General features: G+C 37.4%; 2 protein-coding genes across 3 annotated transcripts; one reads left to right on the top strand and one right to left on the bottom strand.

Moving 5' to 3' along the window:
- The first annotated feature begins 512 nt into the window (after positions 1-512).
- slc12a4 (solute carrier family 12 member 4) lies at positions 513-18125 on the top strand. Of its 2 annotated transcripts, XM_003437531.5 has the most exons (24): positions 513-796; positions 8396-8493; positions 8581-8712; positions 9053-9199; positions 9574-9628; positions 9939-10069; positions 10229-10470; positions 10619-10833; positions 11098-11262; positions 11730-11828; positions 11951-12008; positions 12141-12315; positions 12639-12757; positions 12969-13067; positions 13206-13325; positions 13514-13618; positions 14593-14761; positions 15436-15631; positions 15901-16070; positions 16324-16455; positions 16798-16905; positions 17033-17220; positions 17396-17529; positions 17628-18125. In XM_003437531.5, exons 1-24 carry the CDS (start codon positions 661-663, stop codon positions 17717-17719), a joined length of 3285 nt encoding a protein of 1094 aa, XP_003437579.1. In that variant the 5' UTR covers positions 513-660; the 3' UTR covers positions 17720-18125. The 2 variants fall into 2 exon arrangements, with proteins under 2 accessions (XP_003437579.1, XP_025763288.1); XM_025907503.1 differs by lacking the exons at positions 513-796; positions 8396-8493 and adding an exon at positions 8891-8956 and having other exon boundaries at positions 8589-8712.
- On the bottom strand, positions 17800-26661 carry dpep2 (dipeptidase 2). The gene is made up of 11 exons (XM_013275573.3): positions 26527-26661; positions 25911-26094; positions 25686-25812; positions 25443-25572; positions 23860-24010; positions 23308-23377; positions 22519-22695; positions 21408-21492; positions 21241-21316; positions 20068-20203; positions 17800-19959 (listed from the first exon to the last, which is right to left on the bottom strand). Exons 2-11 carry the CDS (start codon positions 26075-26077, stop codon positions 19756-19758), a joined length of 1323 nt encoding a protein of 440 aa, XP_013131027.1. The 5' UTR covers positions 26078-26094; positions 26527-26661; the 3' UTR covers positions 17800-19755.
- Between the last annotated feature and the right edge of the window lie 415 nt (positions 26662-27076).

The following is a 27076-nucleotide window of genomic DNA, read 5'->3' as shown; positions in this document are numbered from 1 at the left end:
AATGTTAGTTTTTAAAACATCTCCCTTAAATGTTGAAAAGCTGTCCCCCTGTTGACCATGGGGCGATAGCCGATTTTTTTCCTTCCATCTTATACTGATAAATTCTTTTTTCCTGTCCTTTCCACGTCTTTTTCGGCCTGTGGTTCCACTTCACCAACATTGATTATTTTCCAGACTGCCACGTTGGTGTCTGTGTGTTTTAGGAAAAGCTTGCTTACACAGAGGATTGCCTGTGTGAACCTTGAACAGACAAGGACCACTCTGTTAGATGTCATTATGATAGCTACACGGAGACCAGAAGGGGGGGGCTGCACTCTCTCACCCTATGTATGACTCGGTAACTCTTTAACAACAGCTGTGCCCAAAAGATTATTACTCTTATTTGGAGTTTGGGGCACAGAGATGAGTGTCTTTCTAAACGCACCCACCCCTTACAGTTGAACCTTACAGTTCACGCCAAAACCAAAAAGAAGAAGAAGAAGAAGAAAAAAATCAGGGAAGGCTGGCCTGTGGGCGGGGAGTATGATAATACCCTTCAGAGGAAGTGAGCGCAGTGTAGTGGAATGTAGCTGCCATTAGTGGGAGTTGAGCTGAAGCTGCCCAACTGCTAGCCCTCTAAGTTGTGTTTGAGCTAGAGACACCGAAAAGAGTGATGAAAACATGCCTCACTTCACAGTCGTACCAGTGAAAGATCAAGTTCAGGCCAGCTACGAAAGCTTAGAGGGGATTAACTGGGTTGATTACAGGGATACTGGACAGGACTACCCTGATCATCAAGATACTGTCAGCTCTGATGGTAAGTCTAATAACTTTTACGCAGTTCTCAACTTTTGCACAGAGGGACTTTTTAAGTTTTATAGTTCAAAGAAGTGTGTCCCTAAAGTGATAATTCATTAGCTGGACACGATATTTGTTGAAATTTGTTTCCTCCCGAGAGAGCCTTCTGAACAGCTGGTTGAATGGTTACCATGGCAATTCTCCATTGCCAGAAAGCAGTATTCCAGCAGTCTGTTTTTGATATTAGGGTATAATTAGAGAAACATTTATCAAATTGGAGCTGTTTTTTCTATGAGCAAGTCTTTTAAAATAAACTCAGGGACAGATGAGTAACAAAGGGAAGCAATGAAAGGGGTGACAACTGTGGTGGGAAGAAACAAAAGGGATGGTGGTGTGTGAGTGGGGCCTGTACTCCGGCAACAAGAAAGGCCTCAAGTGCGTCCTCGCACAAAAGATGGAGCTCTTTTTGTACCAGAGGAGTATTTTCTTTCATAGATCGGCTGCTAAACAAAACACAAGCAGATTCCTCCCTCCCCACTTTTCTGTCTAAGCTGTTTTCTTCACTGGATCAGGATAGAAAGAGTGGAACCATACTCTGAAAGAAAAGACAGAGAGAAGCTCTGAGTTTGTAGCCTTTGGTAGGATTATGTGAGAGCATTGCCAGTTAAGAGCAGGAACTAACAGTGGAACCTTTTTTTTTTTTCTTTTGTTTTAAATAAAAGAGACACATGGGGTGTGGCCTTCAAAATGAAGCACCCTGCCTTTATTAAAGGCCCAGAAGGCTGCACAAACCACAAGTAGCACCGTACATTTCTTACTATGTGACTGTGTTAGTTTATTTATTCTAGTGCAGCCACTGTTTAGTTTTTAAAAATGTTCTGCAGTGTGTTTGTCCATAAATGTGGGAGTGCATGTGTGGGTAAAACATTTTCCATGATGCAGATGAAATTACACATGCTTCAGTGAGCCAAAGTCTCCAGTTGACTGATATTTGAAGCAAAACAAGAAGAAATCTCGGCACATGTTGATGCAGCTCCTGGCTTGTATACTTCTAGAACATATGGAGGCCGCCCATTAGAGTTGAAAAAATGGCACAAGTTGTCTTGATATAACTGAAGTTTTTTGTGCTTCCCACAAGGCTTTTGCTATTTAACCTTGTCTTTCTGCTGTCATAATTCTCCTGAAGTACGAAAAAAAGCAACAACCATTAAAAATTTCAGAAGGCAGCATGGATGACTATGCCAAACAGGATGAGAAGAAAAAGGATGTGAAACAATTAAAGGATTAGAACAGCAAAATGTGCTATTGTTATTCAATTAATCAGATGTAGAAATTAAACTCTTTTTAGCTACTCAAGTTGACTGAGGTTTTATAGCATTTCTTTTCTTTAACATGTTTGTTTTTTAAAGGATCATACCATACCTAAGTATTAATGAGAATGTGTTTTAGTAAATAAGATTGGAATATGTATAATATGAAGTAATTTTAGCTACATACATATTCAGTTCTTCTCCATATTATCTTTCCATTCATCCATATTTAGACAGAAGAAATAACTGGAAAGTAGTCTGTGGTAAACAGTTTAAAAAAGGGTGCATAATCTGATGATTTCATCCTGGGAGTGGTGTGCCTGGCAGTGTTGCATGCTGTATATGTCTGCTACAGTATGACGAATGCAGCATGGAGGAAGTGACACAGTGCAAAGTCTGTTTAAGGCTCTGAATTCAGCTCTGTTCAGCTTACAGGACAGGACAAACTGTGCGCTCATTATGTTGCTGTCGTTGAGACCCTGAAATAGCAGAATTTTTCTGCTGTGGGTTTTGGATTCTATGATTCTTTGCCCACTATGCTTTAAAATATTGCTTTAGGTCATTGTAGTTTGTGTAAGTTTGTTTACGTACACCTCTCTTAAGGCCAAGTCACAGTATTGTAATCAAGCTGAGGTCTGGACTTTGACTGGGGCATTGCAACACCTACATGCTTTTGTTTTTTTCCAACAATTCTGTTGTCAATATGCTGATGTGCTTGAGATAATTGTCCTGCTGCATGATGTAATATGGACCAAACATTAGTCAGTCGAAAGGTAGACTGTCCAAAGGAAAGTCTTGTAGTTTTATTCAGATGAAGAAGAGCACCTAAACTGTGCTGACATGTACTTTTTTGGTTTTTGGAAACTATTCCAAACAAGTCTTTCAGTTCAGTCTTTTTCTGATTGCACTTCCTTGAACTTGACATTTAGCATGACAACTGAGGCCTGTAGCCTCTGAGATGTAGTCCCTGGATTTTTTGGGGGGGAATTTCTCTGAGAATTCCACGGATTGAACTTTGAGTGAGTGGAATAGGATGTTCACTCCTGGGAAGATTGTGGCATTGTTAAACCACACCTGAATGCTTCAGGTCGGCATACTGTCAAAATGTTGCCTTTTAAAGAGGTGCTCATGCTTGCTAATGATCATTTAATAAAGAGCGCCTGGCTGCTACTTACTCTCTATTAATGTCTGTCCTGTCTATGGAATCATTAAGGGTGTTAATTTTTCTTAGAGAAATTGCATAGAATTCTCTGAAAGGTTTTCTTTTTCACCTGACTATATGTGGCACTCCGATACAAAAGATAAACATACTTGGATGGAGTGGAAATATAGAGCTAGTGACAGAGTTAAAACACAATATCACACACACACACACACCTTTCCGAGCATGCAGTTATTCACAACTTCATGCGATGCAGCTATCTTGCCATCCAGTCGTCAGGCATCTTTGTTCTATCTGCTGGTTCGCATGAAAGTGACAACAGTGCTGTGTAGCTTGAACCCCCACCTCCGAATGTTCCACCTCCCTGGCTCATGTTGAGGATCTAATAGGACTGAATGCAACTGTGTCCTGGGTTTACTAGTAGCTGTGTTGGGGTGGTTTACGAGGGACCAAATGGCACGTCTGTTCAGATTAAAAACAAAAACCAAACCTTTTGTAATTGTTGTGCAAGTACTGAAGGTACTAAGAAATATATATTTAGTAGCTTGTTCTTTTACCCCATTGCAGCATGCTGTTTAGCATTCTAGGGAGATTGTGTGACCTTTCACAGAAAACACAAGTATTCACTTTACTTACAGAAAACACAACTTTAAACTACTTCGTAAAGACACAGCAGATGTTTTCGCTGTGCAAACTACATTTTACAGTTAATTTGTTTATCAAATACTTCAGACACACTGGCATACCCATTTATTTTATTGGTATGTTTTTGGAAATCCATTGTATGATAAACCTTTTACAACCCCCTGAGGTAATCAGACTGAGCAACCACCCTTTTCTCATCATTAGCACACATCAGTGCTAATATGTTTGGCTGTAAGTCTCAGCAGGTTAACATTCCTCTGCTCTGGTCAGATTGTACTCCCCATGAAATACAGTCATTACAACAAACTTTGCTGTAACAGCATTGCTTGCTTACATGATTTCTTGCCAAACGCTAAGACAATGAGGAAAGTGGAATTTTCGACACCCTGCAGTAGGGTCCTTGATACCAGAGGCTCAGTGATGCGCAAAAGGCTGGCCTGTGTCATTTGATTGCATAGAAGAACTACTGTTGCATAAATAAAAATGGTGTACATCTGGCTATTTGATCACAACCTGGTCAGAGTGCGTGTGCCAGCTTTTGTCCAGTTTAAAAACTCCCTACAATGGGCACATTTGGACCAGAACTGGTTGACTGAGTTACGATATCTTTCAAACTCTTAGGGGAGCTTGCATTGCTTATTTTGGAAAATGATGGTAGCAAGACACTAGCAAGAAGAAAGCTGACTAAAAATGTTCTGCTGAAAAATCTTGTGTCCTTGAGTTTATGGTTGATATTACTTTAAGTTTAAGCATTTATGCAGACCATGTAGACCTGTTATTTTGCCCTTATATTGCCTCTAATGAGGTAATGGTTAATGCATTCACAAGTAAAAGGTTGCTAGTTTGATTCCAGCTGGAGATACAAATGCCCTTTGAGGTTTTGTCAGGGAATCTGTAAAACTCTGCCAAATCAAACATGTGGATCTACCTGCTATGGGGACCTCTTGTGGCAAGGGAGCCACCAACAGTGACTTCTTGCACCAGTGTGGAAGACTTGTGTAGTACGCACGCCATACGTGCCATCATGTGTAGTGAGACAACATACTTGGTGCACAACAGAGAACAAGTTTGCCTTTTAACTATTTGTATTGCTGCCACACAGCATTTGTATCCTCCTTGCCCAACCCTGTAGAATAGAGACATCAATATTTGCTTTGTATAAATTTGTTATATAAAAGCAAACACACACACACGCACGTGGAGGGAGAGAGAGTGAGCTGTTTGCAGATGGTGTGTTCAGTTGTCATTAGTACAATATCATTGCCAACTTACTTCATGGACTAAGCTAGGACTTCAGTCTCTCGCCAAGTGTTAAGTCTTAAATATTTATTAAAGAGGAAGTTTAGCAAAGAGGCTTTTTCAAATCCTTAGAAGCTAATAGACCACAATATTGTTTTCCATGTCTAATCAGCTTTACAAAGTAGATAAACGTTGCTAGACACTCTCTCTCTCTCTCAACCCTCTTAACCCTTCACCCTGTATTTTAACTTGTCAATGTAAAACTAACCCTGAGGAATATTAGTAATGGAATACTCATATTTATTATTTCTTTTGTTTTATAACAGTATTTAATGGAATATGTTCATTTTGTATATCACTATCACTATGTCTTAATAATAGTGTTAGTAAAAATAATAATAATAATATTATTGTGTGAGAAATGTGAGATATCTTGAACATGTTTTGTGAGAGTTTTGATGAGTGTATAACATCATAAATAAACTTGAACGTTGGTTTTGTTTAGAACTTTGAAATGCTAATACACAATAGACAGATTTTATTGCATGTTGTGTTTGACGTGAGCTAAATTGTTAAAGTGGAAGTAGCCAGATAATTTCTGTTGTTTTGGTAATCTATACATGGATATTACCACTTTCAGTCATATAACATAGTATGATTTTCAAATGAATACAATTATACGTTAGTCAAATGGTCCTAACTGGATGTTCTTAACATGCAAAACAAAATGATAAAGTTACACACCTTATGCTGACTTTTGCAAACATTAGAGCCACCATCACTTTCAGTCGCCACAATTTTCATACAAAACTTGACCTGTCATCACTGAAATAATGAGTTCAAGTACTTAAGAACAATTTTGCAATGGGATCATATCAGCTGTGAAGCCTGTAGCTAGTAGTCTACTAATATGACACTGTACCAATGAGATGCACTACATCTATCTTTAGAACTCGGCCTTCATTGTAGTCTGAACTACAGATGTCTAAAATTTTTGGAGTGGTTGTGTCACTGTTGTACTGACTGTCCCGTGATGGTTTTTCTATAGTGGAACTCAAAACGTCAAAACTGTATCAGCTTTGCTATCACTGCTGGTAAATAGATTTTTTGTTGTTTTGTTGTTTTTTATCTATTTACACATTCTTTCGTAGATAGATGATAGACTTTTCTATATAGGTCTTTTCTTAGAGACACTTCTATAAACTGTGTTATTCCTACAGTGAAGTTTTCGATCTTCTAGCTGTAGCTGTGAGCTGTTTTGCAGGGAACACAGATGACAAGTTAGCACATGCAGTAAAGCCTCTGCTGTTCTGTGCTCACAGCAGGACTACAGTTTGCCTTCATAACAGGCCAGTTAATCTTTAATCTTTTAGATTAGACATTTAATGTGAGGTTATTAACAAGAAACCCCTACGTCTCCTTGGCTCACTGTTAAAGTCAGATTTATGTTGCCTGCCCAAAAAGGAAAGAGTTGCACACTTAACTATTTGAAGTTTTAGCTCTTTGGTTATTATGTAGAGCATTCAGCATGACCGAGTCACAGTTCTTGCCAGGAAGCAACTGAACATCTCATGGCAAACCAAACATTGAGACAACACTAGAGAGCAGTATTGAGATAGTTTTTTCCCTCTTATTGCCCTCTAGTCATCCTTGTGTTCCAGCTGTGTAGATATGGATTTGACATGAATTTGGCCTTAAACTTTCACAGATCAAGGTTTCATTTGTAAAGAGAAAGGTCAAGTTTCGTATTACATCTTGTTACTAAGAATTTGCAATGGATGGTTGTGAATAACAGGTTTTTGTATACTTATCTTCTCTATGGTGTTGTTTTTTGCTGCAGCCCTGGAGCACTGACTTGGAGAAAGAAATTCCCACTGAAATGTGATTTTTGCATACAGATATATCTGAAATGGCCATGAGCACAATTTAGAAATGCAGAAAATATAAGACTGCTCTTTAGCCAGCCTTTATATTCCTGTGGGAAAGGCTTGTGTCTTACATATGTGTGTATGTGGTGTGTGTGAGTCAGTAAATTATCCCTGTTTTCTCCACTCCCCACCTCTTACCCCTCCTCACTGTACACCATGTGTTAGATTAGGCCCCTGAATGAGTATTCACCCTGGGTGACCGAGTGTCCTGGATAGCAGAACATAGTATACGCTGCTGCACACTGCACAAACAGTGCATAAGTATGCTCGCTGATAGCGCTGTTAGCAGCAGTGGGACGCAGAACACAGGTGAGTAAGGACCAGCATGGAAGTTCAGCCAACTCACTTGCAGGTATTTTCTGCACAGTTGAGAATACTTTTCTATTTCATGTCCACTTGGTACGTTGGCTGGGTTTTTGTTGCAGGATTCATTTGTGTTTTAAGATGCTGCTGTTAAAGTTTACATGCTCCAATAATCCAAGGTTAGGTACTTTCTAGGTAATGAGATGTGTTTATGCCTATGAGTGTGAATGTGTGTGTGTGTGTGCGATAAAGTTAGCAGAGCTGCTTTGCGTGCAGTAATTGCCCCAGGCTCTGTGCTTGTCTCTGTTTGATTCTCTTCCTCAAACGCAAAAATTAATGAGAGTGAAATCTAATTATAATCCTATTTATCACCTGGACTTTGTCATTTTGTGCTGCTTTTGGCCTTTCATTGCAATTTTACTGCATGAATTGTCTTTCTAAAGATTACTGCTATGTGAAGGTGTTAAGATGTTTCAATTAAAATTAGCAGTGACAGTTAAATGCGAAGAAGAATTGCTATGGAATCAAAAATTGAATTACTATTTGTTTCTTTTTGTTTTCATTGTTTTGCTCCTGTAGAAGCAATAATGTTGATAATGTTTTCCCTCTGTAATAATGTCACATATTTTATATAGTCTAGATAATTATTAATAAAAAAAATCCATCAGGTGTTCTTTCTTTGAAGCATTGATGTCTGTTTTGGTGTAAATCCATCAATGACTTTTTATGGTATTTGAGACTCACTGCGTCACTGTCTTTTGTCCATTTTATATATAGCTTTCATTTATTTTTTGTTAAAGAAGCTCTTGACTTTACCATCACAAGATGCTGTAATGATGCTACAATATTGTTTCAGCCTTTACAAACATTTTGGGAATCATACCTCATATTAGTGAATCAGTCATTAGCTTTGCTTATGTAAATGAGAATAATGTTTGTCATATTTACTGTCAAGAAAAACATTTGGTAGGCCTAAACTAAACTGCTGGTTTTCCACATCTTTGTTACTTTTCTATCCCTTTCTCTAACAGGACATGGCAACCATAAAGAAGATAGTCCGTTCCTTAACAGTTCTGATGCTGCTAGCAAGAAGAATGAGTTTCATGACAGGAACCTGGCATTGTTTGAGGTTTATTATTTTTACTTTGCAGAATTTCTGTCAGATTATAGATTAAAATTTCTGATGAGATTAACTTCATGTCCTATCTTCTTTCAGGACGAGCTGGACATCCGGCCGAAGGTTTCCTCTCTGCTCAGCCGCTTGGTCAACTACACCAACATCACCCAGGGCGCCAAAGAGCATGAAGAGGAGGAGAGTGCTGAGGCGTCACGTAGGAAGACCCCCAAGGTCAGTAGTCAGGGCAAAGCAAGGGAACACTGTGCTTCACTGTTTTAAAAATCTGTACACTCTGTCTTTTGAGGTTTGGAAACATTTTACTCTACTGGTGGCTCTCTCCCTGCCACTCTGCCCATGTTATTAAGGCTTGCTGATTGATTGCTAATGCCTTTCTACACTTTGCATTTAGACTGTGGCTGTGTGAGACCTGGATACATGCAACGAGCTGATAACATGATTGAATGACCTTTAAAAAGTACATCAATCAATACTAATGATCAATACACTTGTTTCCTGAAATGTCATGCTCAATACTCTTCTCTCTCTCTCTCTCTTTCTCCCCCCCTCTCAGTCTCCCAACATGGGCACTATGATGGGAGTCTACTTACCGTGTCTCCAGAACATCTTTGGCGTTATTCTCTTTCTCCGACTGACATGGATTGTTGGGATGGCTGGCATCGTACAGTCCCTCTTGATTGTCCTTATGTGCTGTTCATGTGTTAGTATGCACAAGCACACTATACCCAGATATACACACAAAATAAAACCTGCTTAGTTCTCCCACCGATGTGGGACATTAGCCAATGTTTTGTTGCTAAACCAGTCAATCAAATTCAGATGTTGGATTACGTAAAACTGCAGCAATTATTCAAAACTAAACTGTTTTCTCTGCTCACCATGCCCCCACTGGCTTGTCTCAACAAATACTGTGCATGTTCTAAGTTCCATATGCTGATGTTTGTAGGACTAGATGAATACCAGGATTTTTCTTTAGCTATCAGTTTGATCTTCAGATGTTAACATTATACCCAAGAAAGAGAAGTTGCCGTGGTGTCTGCATATGTTTATTTTCTTTTCTCTTTTGTTTTTTAGACTATGCTGACAGCCATATCTATGAGTGCCATTGCTACTAATGGAGTTGTTCCAGGTAACACTTAGAACTTCTTTATTCTCTTCAGTTCACTGTAAAGGTTTCTTTAATTTTATTCTATATTATTTTTTATCAGTTTTAAATATGTGTAGATTATTTTGCCAATTAATTAAAATTGCACATTGGCATTTGCTATATAATCTGCTGGGTGCTCTGAAGTGGCAAAGAGGAATTTTTCAGTGCGCATTCTTCCATTTGTGGTAGGAAGAAATTTAATGTGCTCTTAGTGTAGTTCCCCCCCCAAAAAAGAAAAAGAAAATGAGAGATATTTCCAGTGAATTTTTGTGTTGATGTCTTTTGTGTATAGCTGGGGGAGCTTACTTCATGATCTCACGCTCACTTGGTCCTGAATTTGGAGGAGCTGTGGGGCTGTGCTTCTACTTGGGCACTACCTTTGCTTCTGCCATGTACATACTGGGCGCCATCGAAATCTTCTTGGTCAGTTTGCCAAATGATATTCTCCTGTTGCATTCAAGCTCACATTTGTATACTAAAATATAGGTTTAGATATGGTTTATTAATTGCATAGCATGGGTTTTATACGGTATAGGGTTTATATCCTGCTATGATTTTTATTGTATTTGTTTTCCTTTCTAGAAATATCTGGTTCCCCAGGCAGCCATCTTTCATGACACAGAGCCCCATAGGAGTGACAGTGCCATGCTGAACAACATGAGAGTTTATGGCTCTTTATGCCTCAGCCTGATGGCTGTGGTCGTTTTTGTAGGAGTCAAATATGTCAACAAGTTGGCCTCTCTTTTTCTGGCCTGTGTGATTATCTCAATTGTCGCTATTTATGCTGGGGCAATCAAATCTGTGACGCATCCACCCGAATTCCCGTAAGTCATAGTAAAATAAACGTCTTAACAGGACGTGCAAAATTAGTATGAGTTTAATATGTAGTTATACTAATGCAGCTGATATGTTTTATGTTATACTGATGTATAGCGTTGATATTTTCATCTTTTGTCCATGTTCTTGTTGTAGGATCTGCATGTTGGGCAACAGGACTTTGGTCAGAGATCGCTTTGACGTCTGTGCTAAAACTATAACAAAGGGCAACATCACAGTGCCCAGCCAGCTGTGGGATAAGTTTTGCCTACCAGGGAACACGAGCAGTGCTCATTGTGATGACTACTTTAACCAGAACAATGTGACAGAGATACAGGGCATCCCTGGACTTGGCAGCGGAATTATTAGAGGTAAAAATTGACAAGGTATTAGTATTTGGTATGCTGCATTTTAAGAGTAGGCTGCCCTTGAGGTGGCATGAACTATACAAGTTAGTAGAAAATAAGCTGCCCCAGTGTTTTCTTAATGTAATCTCCTGTAGTCTAACGTTACAAAGAGATAAATGTGATATCGGGAAGTTTTCTTTTTCAATGGCACTGAGGCGTTGAAGATCATGAAAATCCAATTTTAAGTTCCATCTAAACACAAATCTCTCTTTTTTTTTCATGTTATAGACAACATGTGGGGAAACTACCTAGAGAAAGGAGAGCTCTTAGAGAAGGCGGGGCTACAGTCTGTGAATGCCCATGGGGCTCTGGAGAACTTTGGCATGTATGTGTCAGCAGATATTGCTACATCATTCACACTTCTGGTGGGGATCTTCTTTCCATCTGCCACAGGTAGGACGATATGATAAAGCTGACAATCTAACTTTAAGAATAAGATATAAAGCTTTTATGACACTAACTTTAGCCTACTGGATAGGTAAAAACCCATTTTTAAACATTACATTCATCAAACATGACATGGTTGTGACAATAGAATAGAATAGAATAGAATAGAATTCAACTTTATTGTCATTGCACATGTCACAGGTACAGGGCAACGAAATGCAGTTTGCATCCATCCAGAAGTGCTTTAGCCGTGATATAGCTTGAGTGTGTGATTATATGAAAGTTCTTTAGACCTATAGTCTAAAGCATTAATATGCATTTTATGCTACCTTTCATGTTCTCATTTCTAAAGTAAACACATGCATAGTCAAATTGTGTGGAGATGGTACAATGCTTCCTACAGACAGTAGGGGGCATTGTTTAACAGTTTTTAAATGTGTGTTGTTTTTATCTGTGGTCCATTCTTATTGCAGGTATCATGGCAGGCTCCAACAGATCTGGTGATCTCAAAGATGCTCAGAAGTCTATCCCTGTGGGAACTATCTTAGCCATTACCACCACTTCACTTGTTTGTATCCTCACTTCTGGCGAATACAAACTCACTATCTTTATTTTTGCAATTTAAAGATGACTGAAAAGCAGGTATGCAATACACATTGGTTTTACTTTGAGATCCTTAACTTATGGTAATCAGATTTTAGTTCTGTGGTCCTGTTTGGCTCATGCATTGAAGGAGTAGTCCTTAGGGACAAGTAAGTTTATTTTTGCAATTATTATCACTTTACTATTACGACACTTTCTGCAAATGGTAAGGTTTCACAGTTGAAAATAAATAAATATACATATAATAGTTAGACATTTATTCAATCAGCTTGTACTTGCAGGTTTGGGGATGCAGTTAAAAAAAATTTGGTGGTAGGAACTCTTGCCTGGCCATCTCCATGGGTCATTGTTATTGGCTCTTTCTTCTCTACTGTTGGGGCGGGCCTGCAGTCTCTCACAGGAGCTCCACGACTTCTACAAGCCATTGCAAAGGACAACATCATTCCCTTCCTGAGGGTAGGACAGCACAGCTCTGATGTGGTTCAACAGCTATTTCTGTACGGGAAAAAATTAAAGTAACTCTGCAAAACAGAAATAGCTTCTGTACATATACAGTATAATCAAAAAATAGGTTAATCCAATTTTCATTTTTTTCCTTCTTTTGGGGTTTTTCTTTTGTTTTCCCCCTCAAATATTTGAATAATTGGGATAACTTCCCAATACTTATTTGCATCAGGTAATATCTTACTTACAGGATTGTTTGAATATAAAACAGTATGAAGCAAGAAGACATTTGCATTGCTTTATGCGAATGATTTGAATTTTTTTTTTTTTTTTAGGTGTTTGGTCATGGTAAGACAAATGGGGAGCCTACGTGGGCTCTGTTGCTGACTGGGCTTATCGCTGAGCTGGGGATCCTTATTGCCTCTCTGGACATGGTGGCTCCTATCCTTTCCATGTAAGCTCACATATATGATATTATGCTATTGTAAAATACTGAGCATATATTCCACAAACAGGCCTTTCTCTTTCACCAGAACCATCAAATATATTTTTTATCTTTTTGTTAAAATCTTTTATCACTTTACTTATCTCAGGCATCATATTTCCTCTCTGTGGTGCACTACTATATCTACTTTACATGTTTTATTTTGTGTCCCTTTTAACAGGTTCTTCTTGATGTGCTATCTCTTTGTGAACTTAGCCTGTGCAGTGCAAACTCTTTTACGCACACCCAACTGGAGGCCAAGGTTCAAATATTACCACTGGTAAGTAAAGGTGTTGTATATTTATGTTTAGCATTTTACCAGTTTTGCATATAGTTTTATTGGTAACACATGAGAACCAGTGGCACCTACGTTGCCATGCAAAAACATAATTTCAGCTTTTATGTATCGTACTAACAGGGCTCTGTCATTCCTGGGCATGAGTATGTGTCTGGCTCTGATGTTCATCTCCTCCTGGTACTATGCCATTGTGGCCATGGGCATTGCTGGGATGATCTATAAGTACATTGAGTACCAGGGGTACGTCTGGAATCCACTTTACACTGCTTTGACGTTGCTATCCTACAACTACAAATTCTCATGTGGTTTGTTGTTGTGGTTGTTTTTCCATGTGACCTTTGCATATAAGTAGTGATTATTGTTTGACAACTAATTATTTCATCTGTCTCGCATTACTATGATTTTTTTCCTCTCATAAAAAAAAACAGAGCAGAGAAGGAGTGGGGAGATGGCATAAGAGGACTCTCTCTTAGCGCTGCACGCTATGCCCTATTAAGACTAGAGGCTGGACCACCACACACAAAGAACTGGAGGTATAGCTACGCCTCAACACCAGCGTTGACTGTTTCTCTTTAGATACTGACATTTGGATCCCATTTTCGAGGAACAAGCTGCATGCTGGGACATAAAAGTTTCCACATTTGTGTTTACTCATGAGAAGAATGTACACGCAATAAACAAAGCAGCATCAAACATCCTGCAATCCACTGACCACAAACAAATAGCTGACATTGGTACTGGTTCCTTGTAACAGCACAACATATTCTGTATACCGCAAGAACATAAAAAGTATGAGGTGAAATTTACTGCCAGATGTTTAACATGTTGAACACACAATGAGTAACTGTTATGTTTAAAGTATATGCACAACCAGTGTTATGGAAGTTTTGGTCAGAGCTTATTTTTTTCCCCCTTGTTTTTAGTTGATACTGAAACTGCCAAGCAGTCATGCTAAGTTAGCTTGCCACACTGATATTACCACATTAAGTCTGCACTTCCTGTCACACTGAAAAGGAAAAAAAAAGTCACTATCTGCAGAAAACAGTTCAATAAAGGCAATAGTTAGATTAAATGTAAAGATGATAGCCTAATAAGCAAAGTCAAAAATATGTAGGTAACTGGGCTAACTTTTGGTATTCATGTAATATTTTGAATAATTCTGGTCAATATGGAAATCAGTTCTAAGAGTTCAGTATTTCAATAGGACCTAATTCATACTGAAACAAATATGATATGGGTCTAAACAACTGGAAAACTGGTGGTTCAGTAGTTGAACAACAATCCTACAGTTTGTAATTAATAAGTACAAAGTCACAGCCCACTCTTTCATCATTCCTTGCTGATGTTGAGTCATAGTTCATAGTCATGAGCGTATTCGTGATGTCCTTATTTTGATTAGAGTTGCAGCACTGAATCAGAATTTCTCCATTTGCTATTTACTACTTTGTACATGCAAATGGAGAGGATGCATTTTGCCTCACATAATCTATGACTTTCCGCATTGCAGACCTCAACTGTTGGTGCTGTTGAAACTAGATGAGGACCTCCATGTAAAATATCCCCGACTGCTCACCTTTGCCTCGCAGCTGAAAGCAGGAAAAGGCTTGACCATTGTGGGCTCTGTTATCCACGGTAACTTCCTGGACAGCTATGGAGAAATGCAAGCAGCTGAGCAGGTAGACGCTTGAAAGGGATGCATGGAGCACTCTATTGTTTTCTATTATACTGTGCTGCTGAGAATGCGGCTGATTGTTACAAATGAACAGCCTTTGTAATGTGAAAAACACAATGAAGCATAGAAATGCTTCAGCGTGAATTGTGAAATTTATGTCACATTTCTTCTGCGGTGATTGCTTTATTATTATTTTTTAATGCCTTTGTGATGTTATTCAAAGGGTATGGCAGCAAACTGCTTGTTGTTAGCGGTCTAACGACCAATGAGCCATTTCAGACAAAATAAGGGGCAGTGCTGTAAGATTTTTCCTAATGTGATATGACTGGTATGACTCCCCCAGAGAATATAACAACAGAACCAAGTTTTCTGTTGCTATGTTGCAAGAAAATACTGAAACAACTCATCTTCTGTTCACTAAATGCTGAGGTTATTCATATATTTTTCATTAGGATGGATGCTGTGGATACAGTGCAGGGAGGCAAACACAAGCATTTAATTTATCTGATGAATAGCTTCATTATCATTCTCTGTAATTCCATTTCTATAACTAATTATGTATTTTCTTCAGTGATTATTATGTAGGTCTGCTATGTGTAGTTTACCAATGTAAAACTTTTTTTTCTTTTATAAAGAACTACTATTCAGTCTCTCTACATGTTTGTTTTTTTTCCCCAGGCTATCAAGAATATAATGGAAACTGAGCGGGTCAAAGGTTTCTGCCAGGTTGTGGTTGCATCTAAGGTACGGGAGGGCATTGTCCACTTGATCCAGTCATGTGGTCTGGGTGGTATGAAGCACAACACTGTGGTGATGGGATGGCCATATGGCTGGAGACAGAGTGAGGACCCTCGAGCCTGGAAGACTTTTATAAGTAAGAATCTTAAGAAAATGAAACATCACATATTCAGCGGGGTTCCCAGTGATGGCTGCTTGCCCAGATTATGTTTTAGACAATCTACAAACCTCTATAATAAAGCCAGTCTAACTTGTAAATATACATTTCGGATGCTTAACCATGGGTTTCAGTTGGATTGATATATCTAGTGAGCCATTCATTTGTCTGCATTATCTGTATCCAGTATACTTTACATTATGTGTTTGTGTAAATATCTTAGCCTGCACATTTTCATCCAAACCCAGACACGGTTCGCTGCACGACAGCTGCTCAGCTGGCCCTGATGGTGCCCAAAAATGTGTCCTTCTATCCAAGCAACCATGAACGTTTCACAGATGGCAACATTGATGTGTGGTGGATTGTCCATGATGGGGGGATGTTAATGCTGCTGCCTTTCTTGCTTAAACAGCACAAGGTGAGATGAAATCATTACATATATGTGAGGGTTTTTTTTAAAATTCATGTTAATTCTGAGCTAATTGATTCATCAACAACATGATTAAATAATCTATTTAAATAACTCCTTTTCTTTAACCCGCCTTTGTTAAGTTTTACTATATATGCTGTTCTAGGAATTGCCTTTAAAACTGAGGTTTCTTTTTTTAATCATTTATTTATTACACAGTGTATTATCGTTGTGATATCTCAAGACTTTATTTGTAATTTAGGTCTGGAGGAAGTGCAAGATGCGCATCTTTACTGTGGCCCAGATGGATGACAATAGCATCCAGATGAAGAAAGATCTGGCCACTTTTCTTTATCAGCTGAGAATAGAGGCTGAGGTGGAAGTGGTGGAGATGGTGAGTCCCACTTATACAACTAATTTTGAAAAAAAGAAAAGGCATACTTGTGCTTTGGATAAAAAAAAGAAAAACTGTTAGTGACTTGGTAATTTAACAAAAAATCTCAAACCAGTTGCGTATGATGTCAGGTTAAACTGAAAACATCAAGTTCGTTGCTTACTATAAGACTCACAAACCTGTAGGTGAAGAAAAATGAAAAGCTGGAACAAACTAGTGCTTAACTTAATATTTCTGATAACAGAACGCCATGAATGAATTTGTTTGCACTTCCAAACTCTCTATGTTGCATTTACTATATCCATTAACATTACTTTTTCCCCTCCCCAAATGTCATTTCAGCATGATAGTGACATTTCAGCATACACCTATGAACGAACATTAATGATGGAGCAGAGGTCCCAAATGCTGAGGCAAATGAGGCTTTCCAGTGCCGAAAGACAGAGAGAGGTAGGGTTGTTTTGAACCTTGTTAGACTCCGGAAATTTATATTTGTGAAATGTATGCATTTTTCAAGTTTAGCCAGCTTAATAGAGTGACAAAATAAAACCTCATTTGACTCCTATGGAATCCCCAGGCTCAGCTTGTTAAGGACAGACACTCCTTGGTGCGTATGGGGAGTCTGTACTCAGATGAGGAAGAGGAGATTGTGGAAGCTCCTCCAGAGAAGGTTCAGATGACATGGACTCGAGAGAAGTGTGAGGCTGAGAGGAGGAACAAAAACAATGCACCTGAGAACTTTAGAGAGCTCATAAGCCTCAAACCGTGAGTCCGATTAAGTCCGATTAAGTTACCTTCACCTTCTTCTAGAATGATTAAACCATTTTAGTTTTAACCAGTAAAAGCACTTACATTGAAACTTTATCTATTACTTCTCTGTGTGTCTGAGTGAAAACTTTTTAGAGGCACAAATCAAACTATCTCCATTGCTGCATTCCAGGGATCAGTCCAATGTGCGGAGAATGCATACAGCTGTGAAGCTGAACGAAGTAATTGTAAACAGATCCCATGACGCTCGATTAGTACTGCTCAACATGCCAGGACCACCTCGAAACACAGACGGAGATGAGAACTGTATCCTTTGCCACTGAAATTGAAAATGCTGTTTTGGGTTGTAGTCAAAATGTGTAGGTTTTTGTTTAATTGGTCTAGTTTCTTTAACAGTACCTCAGACATGGAGTTTCTGGAGGTGCTGACTGAAGGTTTGGAAAGGGTGCTTCTGGTGAGAGGTGGAGGGCGAGAAGTTATTACTATCTACTCATGACTAAATAAGAGCTGCTATACGAGGGCATTGACCTCATCAGAATAAATTCCACCTCTGCTCAAAAGGTGGCAACCAATTTGCTTGCAGACAATTATGCGTAGATGCATAAATTTGATAATTTTTTATGGACTTTTGATTATAAAAAGAGGTTCATTCTATTCTTGTAGAATATTGGGACACGTTTGAATACATATCATCCTGTTTGTTCATTCTTTTATAAATGAGAGCTGTCATTGATATTCTTTTATTTCTAAACTTGTCAGAAACAAACTTTTGGGAATTTGTTACTATTTTTTAAGGTACTGATTCTGTACCTCTTGTACATGATATTAAAGCTATATTTGGCAATTTGATAGGCAGGAATGTACCGAGTACTACATATTTTGTTAGAACAGTATTAATAGGATGCCAGATTATTATTCTGAAACAGTTCTCTGATTATTTTAGGGAAACACAAATATTTATTTATTTATTTTCTAAACATTTCCCCAATGAGAATAAAGAAAATGTTACTGTAGCGAAAAAAGCGACGGATATTTTGTGTATTGTACAGGTGACTTACAATCTAGATTGTAAATCTGGATGATGGACATTATAAAGCAAGATTTTAAAATGAGAAAGAATTTGTATTTTTTTAAGACATGAGTCAAAGTGTTCATGAACATGACCTTTAAATTGTTGCATGTATACTGATAAGCTTACATGTTTATAAAAAAGATGCTTTAATTTAAAGTTGGAATCCTTATGGTTTAATTTTTTTTTTTAAATCATTTATACTCATATTATTTACAGTTAACCTTTCTGTAATTGCCACTCTAAAGCCATTCTATAAAACAATGGCTATCTGTATGAAATCTATACCTATTAGTGTGGAAGTCTGCTTTTTTTGCACTGGATTGTAATTTTCAGACTACTTATACACACCCTGTTTCATAGCGCCTGATAGTTTATATCACCACAGGCATCACTAATTCAACTAGGACTGCAACTCTACAAGGATTACAGCTTTAAATTAATCTAATCTAGAATCTGAATATGTTTTTACACTTTGTTTTGTGTATGTTTTTCCTGAGAAACTGAAGATAATCAGTATTTTAGATCAGGGTGTAGTGTCTGGAACGACTGTATTTTTTGTGTTGACTAAATAGTTTTTTTAAAGGCGAGGGTGTGTCTATGGAAAGTATGACAAGTGTGCAATTATTAAACACTCAACACTCAATGTCAGAACAGCATTCCTGGCTCAAATTTATTTATGCCATTTAAACCTTTGTTAATTGCAGCAAACTAAATATGTGTTTTTTTGTTTTTGTTTCTCTTTTTTTGGTTATTGTAATTTTGGCACAATCCACTACTTCAATAGGAACTTTAATAGAGTCGTATTTTAGTTCATTCATAACTATACGTTTTTAAGAAGCAATAAAACTACCAAGTCAAAGCCTATGATTAGACGAAGATCAACTCAAGTGAGCACACCAAAGCAGATACTTATCAAATTTATTGCCATTGGGTTGTGAGCAACAAAGCTACACGAATGACGTAAACCATGATATTGTCTTATGCTGTAAGAGTAAATAGAACAAATATTTGCTTTGAAACTGATATACTGTACAACTTTGTTAAAGTGCTTGAAACATTATAAACTTAAGTGGACAACCTCAGCTTCAAAGGTGCTTACTAGTCAATCCTAGATACAAAGTATAATCTCTAAAGTTATATTTATCAGTTTTATCATTCTATTATATTTTGTAATCTTCTATGGACATCATGAAAAAAATGTTCTGCAAACTAAATAACAAAATAAATAGTGAATTTAAAAAAAAAAAAAAAAAAGACCATGAGGTCTCTTTCAGACATCTTCTGATCTAATTGATTTAATGTATGTACAGGAGTTTGCATTTTAATTATAGCAAAAATGAGGTTAGACATTAAAGTCATTAACTTCCTCCTAATCTCCACTGACATGTAGCACTGTGACAACGTACTCCTTTCTATACAACTTCAAAAGAATGATATGGCTGAACTGAGATTGTTAATATTCATTCAATCAAAAATATTCTGGAAAGCATTAGAACTGTGGCAAGGATTAACAGAGCAGGTAATCCACCTTCTGCTCCAGAGGACTGATCTGAGGACGGGCTTCTTGGGTCCGGACGTTTAAGGATTAGCCTGCATGGGTTGTGCGCCTCTTCAAATGGAATCTGGACCTCACTTGGTAGTTTTGAACTCAACTGATCACGGACCTTGGTGAAAATAAAGGGAGGAAAGAGAGTATGCCAACATATAAAATAGTTAAACTCCTGAATCTTTCACCACCTATTCTCATTATATAAATGTATTCTCTAGCTCACCCTCTCAACCTGTTCAAACACACGCAAGAAGTTATTTCGAAGGACACCAGCCAGCTCATTCTCAGTCCAGTTTCTTCTCAGCAGTTCCTGGATTAGGGCAGGGTATTTTGAGACATCCTCTAACCCATGAGGGAAGCTTTTAACCAAAATGAAAACAAAATTACTCTCAAATTATTATTTTTAGGCGAACCGTTGTAGAAACAAATCCCTCATTCTGAAATTTATGGAGTTACTAAATACATTTAGCTTCATACATTTGACACACATGTAATTACAAAAGTAAACACTGAAACATGATTTGTTTTATGCTTTATAGATGTCTATACAAGCAAGTGTGGGGGAAAAAACAGTTCTAATAAGATTTTGGGCAGCCAAATTCTGCAAGAAGAGCCTTGGCATCGACTCTGCAAGTCAATGGGTCAGGAAGAATTTTAACCTTTATTATATTCCTTTATTTAAAGTTTGCTGTAACAGGCTGGAACAAAAGCTCTAAAAGGCAATGATGAGATTTGGTCACTGTTAAAGCCATGGAGTATGATTCATGACTTTTTTATATTCATTGCAGTATTCAATAATGATTTTTTTTCTTTTGTTTCGTCACAAAACAACCTGATACTGATTAAGACAATTCCGTTTAAGAGGACAAGTGAACCCAAACATGTTAGCACTTTGCACCCAGCAGCACAACAGAGTCACTGCATCCTCTCACTGTAGGGGTTAAAAGTTCTGATTCTGATTTTCCTTAAATTTGTCACCCCTCTGTATGCATAGCAACAACCTAATATCCACCATCTTGCAGAAAATCTACCAAAGCATAGCGGCCTTCCATTTATGTCTATTAGAGGTATAAAGTTATTGATTTTTAACCCACTTCAGTCTGTTGACAACTGGACAGCTAAATTGCTGATATCATGACAAGCAAACAAAAACCACACAATTGATTTGGCTCAACAACACTCTTTGAAATAATCTGTCTGGAGAGTGCCTCAGACAAGCATGTCGCCTGTTAGTGTTAGCTTTGTTTTGTCTCAAAAGCTTTTCATTTATCATGACTATAGAATATAAAGAAGATTTAAGGTAACTTGTATGGATTTTCTGTTTGCTACACACTACATAAATGACCTGTTTAGCTAATCATTTGTGTTATCTGGTTATTGCAAATTGATTTCTTACCTTGTAGCACCTTCATAATCCCCTCCAATTCCTATTGATTCAGCTCCAATCAACTTCCTAATGTAATCAAAATGGTCTGTAAAAATAAATGGAATAATGTATAAACTGAGATATAAGAATTACAAACTCCAGATTTAAAACACGTCCATTCCAGATGGACAGCTCACCAGCCACATGAGAGATGTTAGCCTCATCTCTGCAGGAAACAAATGTGTTGTGGAGATTCACCATGATCAACCCTTGGTTCTTTTTCTGAAACAAAAACACACAGTGTCATTACCAGACATGGAGAAAAGGGTTAAATGCCACCAAACAGACTAAAATAATCTATGCATATGTACACTCTACAGAAAGGTTATAATTTAATCATTTCATTTGAATATAGTGTAAATCAAAAACACTAAATACATACAGTAGTTTGCTTATGTCTGGCATATCAAGATGCCACTCAGATCGCAAAAAGAGAAACAATATGACTAGAAGTAAAGAGGGTTTTAGAATTGCTTTATCTAACTGACTTACTGAGCTTATGTGTATGAGTAATCACACAGAAATAAACAAGAGGAAATACGTTTTCTCATAGCTACGAATTAGATAAGTATTGATACTATTTATTTTTCAACTTGATTCATAAATCGAAAGAAGAAAAGAATATTCTCAGTTAAAAAAAGAGCCTGAATTTACCCCGATACTGTTGACAGTAGGCTTATACACAGCTTTAGAAAGAGTCAAACATCACATTCAGGGTTGAATTCTTGATCATTAGCCAGTATAAGCATTTTTGAAAGTAGAGGGAAAAAAATGACTATCATTGTTAGGGTAAACAATTTAAAATTCTCATTAATAGGTCCTCACTATAGTACTCTTATTTCATCCCGTGAGATCAAGTTCTGGTGCCTGTTTGTGTATGCAAGTAAAGTGGAAATGGCAAGAGCTAAAGATGGCTGAGGAAATCATGGAGAATACAGAACGACATAAAGGGAGTAAAAATGCATTAATGTTGATTGTGCAAATAAAGCCATAGGATTTAAATCAATAACTCTGACTTAGTGGGTGAAAATGGAATAATTTCTAATGGTGGAAATCTATTCATAAATGTTTTATGCTGTTGATACACAAACAACCTAACCATTACAAAAATTGTCTGACAGTTTTTCTTCTTTAGATATACACATAAAGAGACACAATTAAAATGAACCAATCATCAATGTGACTGATCAGACAGTTGTTTAATCAAGCGGTTAAGAAGGCAAGGAATTACTTAGTTGTATTTCTCACCAGTTCAAGTAGCAGATTGTCAGGAACATTGCGGCTGTGGTTACATATGGAGTAGGAAGAGGAATGGCTAAAAATAACCGGAGCCTTAGAATGACTCAGAACAGCAGAGGATGTATTCCATGAGGTGTGGGAGAGGTCCACTATCATTCCAAGTCTGTTCATCTCCTCGACCACGACCTCAAAAACACAATTAAGAACATTTTGGTAGCATCAGGAAGGAAGTCATTTATTCAGAGGAGAGGATGTTGTTACATGTAAACTATTAGAAAACACTCATACAGATAACAATCAAGAGTGTCCCTGCACTTTGCTGTTGAGAGGGACAACTGAATGGAAAAGGAGTAATAAAGATGTTTTCTATGTTTAAATAGGATGCCTATAATATATTACCATATTCCAATAATACACAAGGAGTCATTAAATGACAAAAGTCCAGTTTGGGTTAATAGAGATTCTCTTTCCATAGCCTCCTATCAGGAGAAGATTTAGTATGCACAATAACTATACAATCTCTATTAATGCAAACATAACAATGGCAATAATGCAGTTTTCCGTTTGTTAACCACAAATAATAGTTTTATAATAGTTAGAATAGTTACTTAGTTAATGCAATTTTATGTCAACAACTGAATTGCTCTTATTTCTTCAATACAGTATGGAAGGACTCATATGTTTTTATGCTTTCTAAAAAGGGTCAGGCAAAACTGGCATGCATACTGACATACTACTCTGTGGAATGTGAGATAATGAAACACGGCTGTGGCTAATGTTACTGAAACTCAGAATTACCTTCCCAAAGGATGTCAGGCTGTTATTCTCTCTCTTATATACAGGGTAAAAATTTGAGGATGATTCAGCCCTGCACAGAAACAATATATGTATTTTAATGTCACAAGTTTTGCAAATTATTCTTCTCCTGTTTGTAAGTACTTGAAATTACTTTGGGTGTCTGAAGGGAACTGCTTCAGATACCCACAGCTATATTCAATGTGAGATATCTGAGAGAGGACATATACAGGTTAATTTGCATAAAAGAAAAGGATGTTGAAATGAAAATGTAAATATGTTTCACTTTTCTATCTTTCCTATTCTATAAACAAATACATCTTAGATTAAATGTAGCTTAGTAGTTCCTGCTTTAAAGTTGCTATGTAGCAATAGACCATCACAGAGCCAATGCTGCATATTTGATAAAATATCATTTCTATTCAAAACCTAATTTATTACCTAAATGAACATTTAAGAAAAGATCGAGATATGACTTTTTAAGCACAAAGTACAAGATATACTGTAAAATATGTGCTGTATAAAGTTAGTCATTGAAAAGTCTTTTCCTATTACCAGGGTGTATTACAAGAATGTGTGAGACCCATGGAGCGGACTCCAAGCTGGTAAAACATCCGCAGGGCAGGAAGGCTGCTGTCAATAGAGTGGCCTCCTTCGATACTTATTAAACAGGCTATCTTACCATTGTCCTTAGAATCTTTTAGCTCTGCAATGACAGGCACACATACAAAGCACATAAACAAACACATAATTGGACATCATTACCTTCAGTTATCAGTTCTACTTTTCATCTGATTAAAGAAATGGCTATGAAAGCTAACGCAACCATCGTATTTTTTAAAAACAAACAAACAAATTACATTTCAAAACACTTTATAAACAATGAATTTAGAGTTATTACTCTGTATACTATTATTTTACTTAATATATTTCATTCATCAGATTATTTATTTAGTAATCTAAAACATTAAGGAAATGACTTTCCTATCTCCAAATTACCTCTAGTTTCAAAATTTCCTGAGAAAGTAGTTAGTAGGAAGTTCTTATCTGATTTATTCCAATCTGGCTTTAGAAAAACATCACATTACAGAAATCACATTTTAATGAGTGTGGACCCTGGAAATTTTACAGTTCATATTACCTCATCCTTCTCTTCAACAGACTCAGAAATGAGCTTGGGCTAGGTGGAACTGCACCCAAATAGTTCTAATCCAATCAAACAAAGTATTTAGAATCACTGTGGTTAATTTTAGCTCATCGAGGTTCTCCCACGACTCAGTCCTAGGGCCTACTTAGTTTAGTTTACATTTGTTACCACTTGATTATGTAATTTGTAGTTATATACAAGCATCCGACCATTGTTATGTCAATGGCTGCCAGTTAAAATGAGTCATTTAATCCTGGAGAACACAAATATCTAGACTTCATTCATTCCTATCTCACTGCCATTAAGGATGGGATGAAATTTAATTTCTTGTTCTTCTTACTGGTCCTGATCATTATTCTTATAGTCGCCCTGCTGATCTTGAACAACAAGTCACTGACCGAAAATCATCTGAAGGAGGTTTCGGGGATTATTTCTGATCAACAACTTAATTTCAACCAGAATATCAAAAGCCCAGACTGGTCTTGTGTTGTGAAATATTTGTTGCATAACTCAGACCAGTACTTATGAATAATATAAGAGCATACCTTATATCCGCACCCTCATTTCCTCCTGATTAGATTACTGCAACTCACTGTTTACATGCCTAAAAGTTTGAAGGAGTGAACCATCTATAAAACACAGCAGCAGTACTACTCACCAACACTTGGTGAGATGAACATGCCTTTCCAGTCCCTGCAGACTTACACTAGCTTCCCATTCACTACAGATTCCAATTTTTAGTGATTATTTTTAAATCACTTCACGGTGAAGCTGCACTTTCTATCTCAGAAGTCCTAATGTCTAATAGCTCAGAGAATCAATTACTTCTACATGTTCCACAGTCCAAGCTTAAAACCAAGGGTTTTTAATGCATTTTAAATAGTTTTTAAACCAATTTTTTGTGTAAATACTGCAAAACACCTTATAACTTCAGTTTAGAAATGTGCCATTGAAATAAAGTTAATTATTATTATTAAAAAGTGTACAATACCCTGGACAGATGTGACCAGTTCAAACTCCTGGTACTCTGTGCACATACGTCTCACCACATCTATTTGTTCCAGAGTAAGCCTCACAGCATCCTTCTGCTGAGCACCACACAGTACGTAGACAGCAAACATCTGATGCCACATATCACAAAACATAAGACACATTTTATTAACCAATAAATCTCAGATGTAGATGGATTTTTTTTTTCCAGCTTGCGCTGTGAACAGTTGTGAAATTGCAATACCTGTGTCTGCACATGGCCTGCTTTGAAACGGGATATGTCTGTGGATACTTTGGAGAGGTTATGAAGGTCAACTTGGCTTAGGCAGTTGTTGTGACGAATCCTCAGCTGGAGAGCAAGGTCATTGTGACTGACAAACAGAGAGACAGGATAGTGGGTGACACAAAATGGAGGGGCATTTTAATTTATGATTTTTTATGTATCTTGTATGTATGAAGCACACTTTACCCATCAATCAGTGGATATGTGGACATCAATTCATCTACGTCAGAGCATCCAGATATTTTGACACACAGAGAGAAAACCACCAGAGCTTCGATAGACTGCTTCCAGAAGCTGTGTGAAGCACGTTTTCCTCTTTTCCAAGAAGACATATCTGAACGCAGAACACGCATCAACGCGTTACAGTTATCTGATAAGGCAAAGAAGAATAACATGAGAATGATCAACACGTGCACACACAGAGTATTTTGGATCTGTAATTTATTTTGAAAGGATCACAGCGCAGCTTGGAGTGTTACAAAAATATTATAGCGGCACCTTTAAATATCATCGTAATAAACTTCCTGCTTTTTATCGAATGTATGAGTTCTGGAATACATTAAACTACAACTCTGATAACAAATATAATAAGTATTTTGGCATCGTCTGTTTTGTTTTGTTTTTTTTAAATTGAAACTTAAGTCCACATTAAAATAGACTATAAAAACAACGTACCATTTAAGCGTGCTTGAAAGCGGAATAATGAAAAAGGTCATTGCTCGGGATAATTAGTGCATGCTCATAATGAACCATTTGTAACTATAAATAGCGCGGAACAGCAAAATTTAAACAGTATACTTACCAGCCAGGTCGCTGAAAAATGAGCTGTATGGCCACTCTGTTTAGCAACTGTACACACACTGTACCAACTTTCCAGCTCTCCGCCCCACACAAATGTAGAACAAACCTTTACAAAACTGGTGGAGAGCTGGCTCTGTGGTGCATTCAGGTACTACCGGAAAATTGCTAATTGATATGAATTATTTATCGCTTAATGTTGTAGAAGAACTGCATTTTGCAGGACTGGGCTCTATAAGGACCCTAATCATGCTTTTCTTCTTTCTTCTCTCCTTTTTCTTCTGCAGCTCCTCTTTTGACTTGTAGCAGCTTCCAAGTTTGGTGGTGGTATAACCTGCTATCAACGGGAAAGCAAAACAAACAAATAAATGTAGATGTGAGAAAACTACACAAACTGTATTTCTCCTTGTTTACGTATTCTATAGTGTTGTATTTATAGGTTCCATAACTACTATGTGCAGTTTTAATTATACATTTATTTGCTAAACTGCGTTGCCTTATTTGGAATTACAAATTCACGAATGCGAATTGAAAGCATGATAAAACCTGAAAAC

Source organism: Oreochromis niloticus, linkage group LG1 (genome assembly GCF_001858045.2).
Source record: "Oreochromis niloticus isolate F11D_XX linkage group LG1, O_niloticus_UMD_NMBU, whole genome shotgun sequence".
NCBI lineage: Eukaryota > Metazoa > Chordata > Actinopteri > Cichliformes > Cichlidae > Oreochromis > Oreochromis niloticus.
The sequence above is the reverse complement of the archived record's forward strand: the minus strand, read 5'-3'. Positions and strand labels throughout refer to the sequence as shown.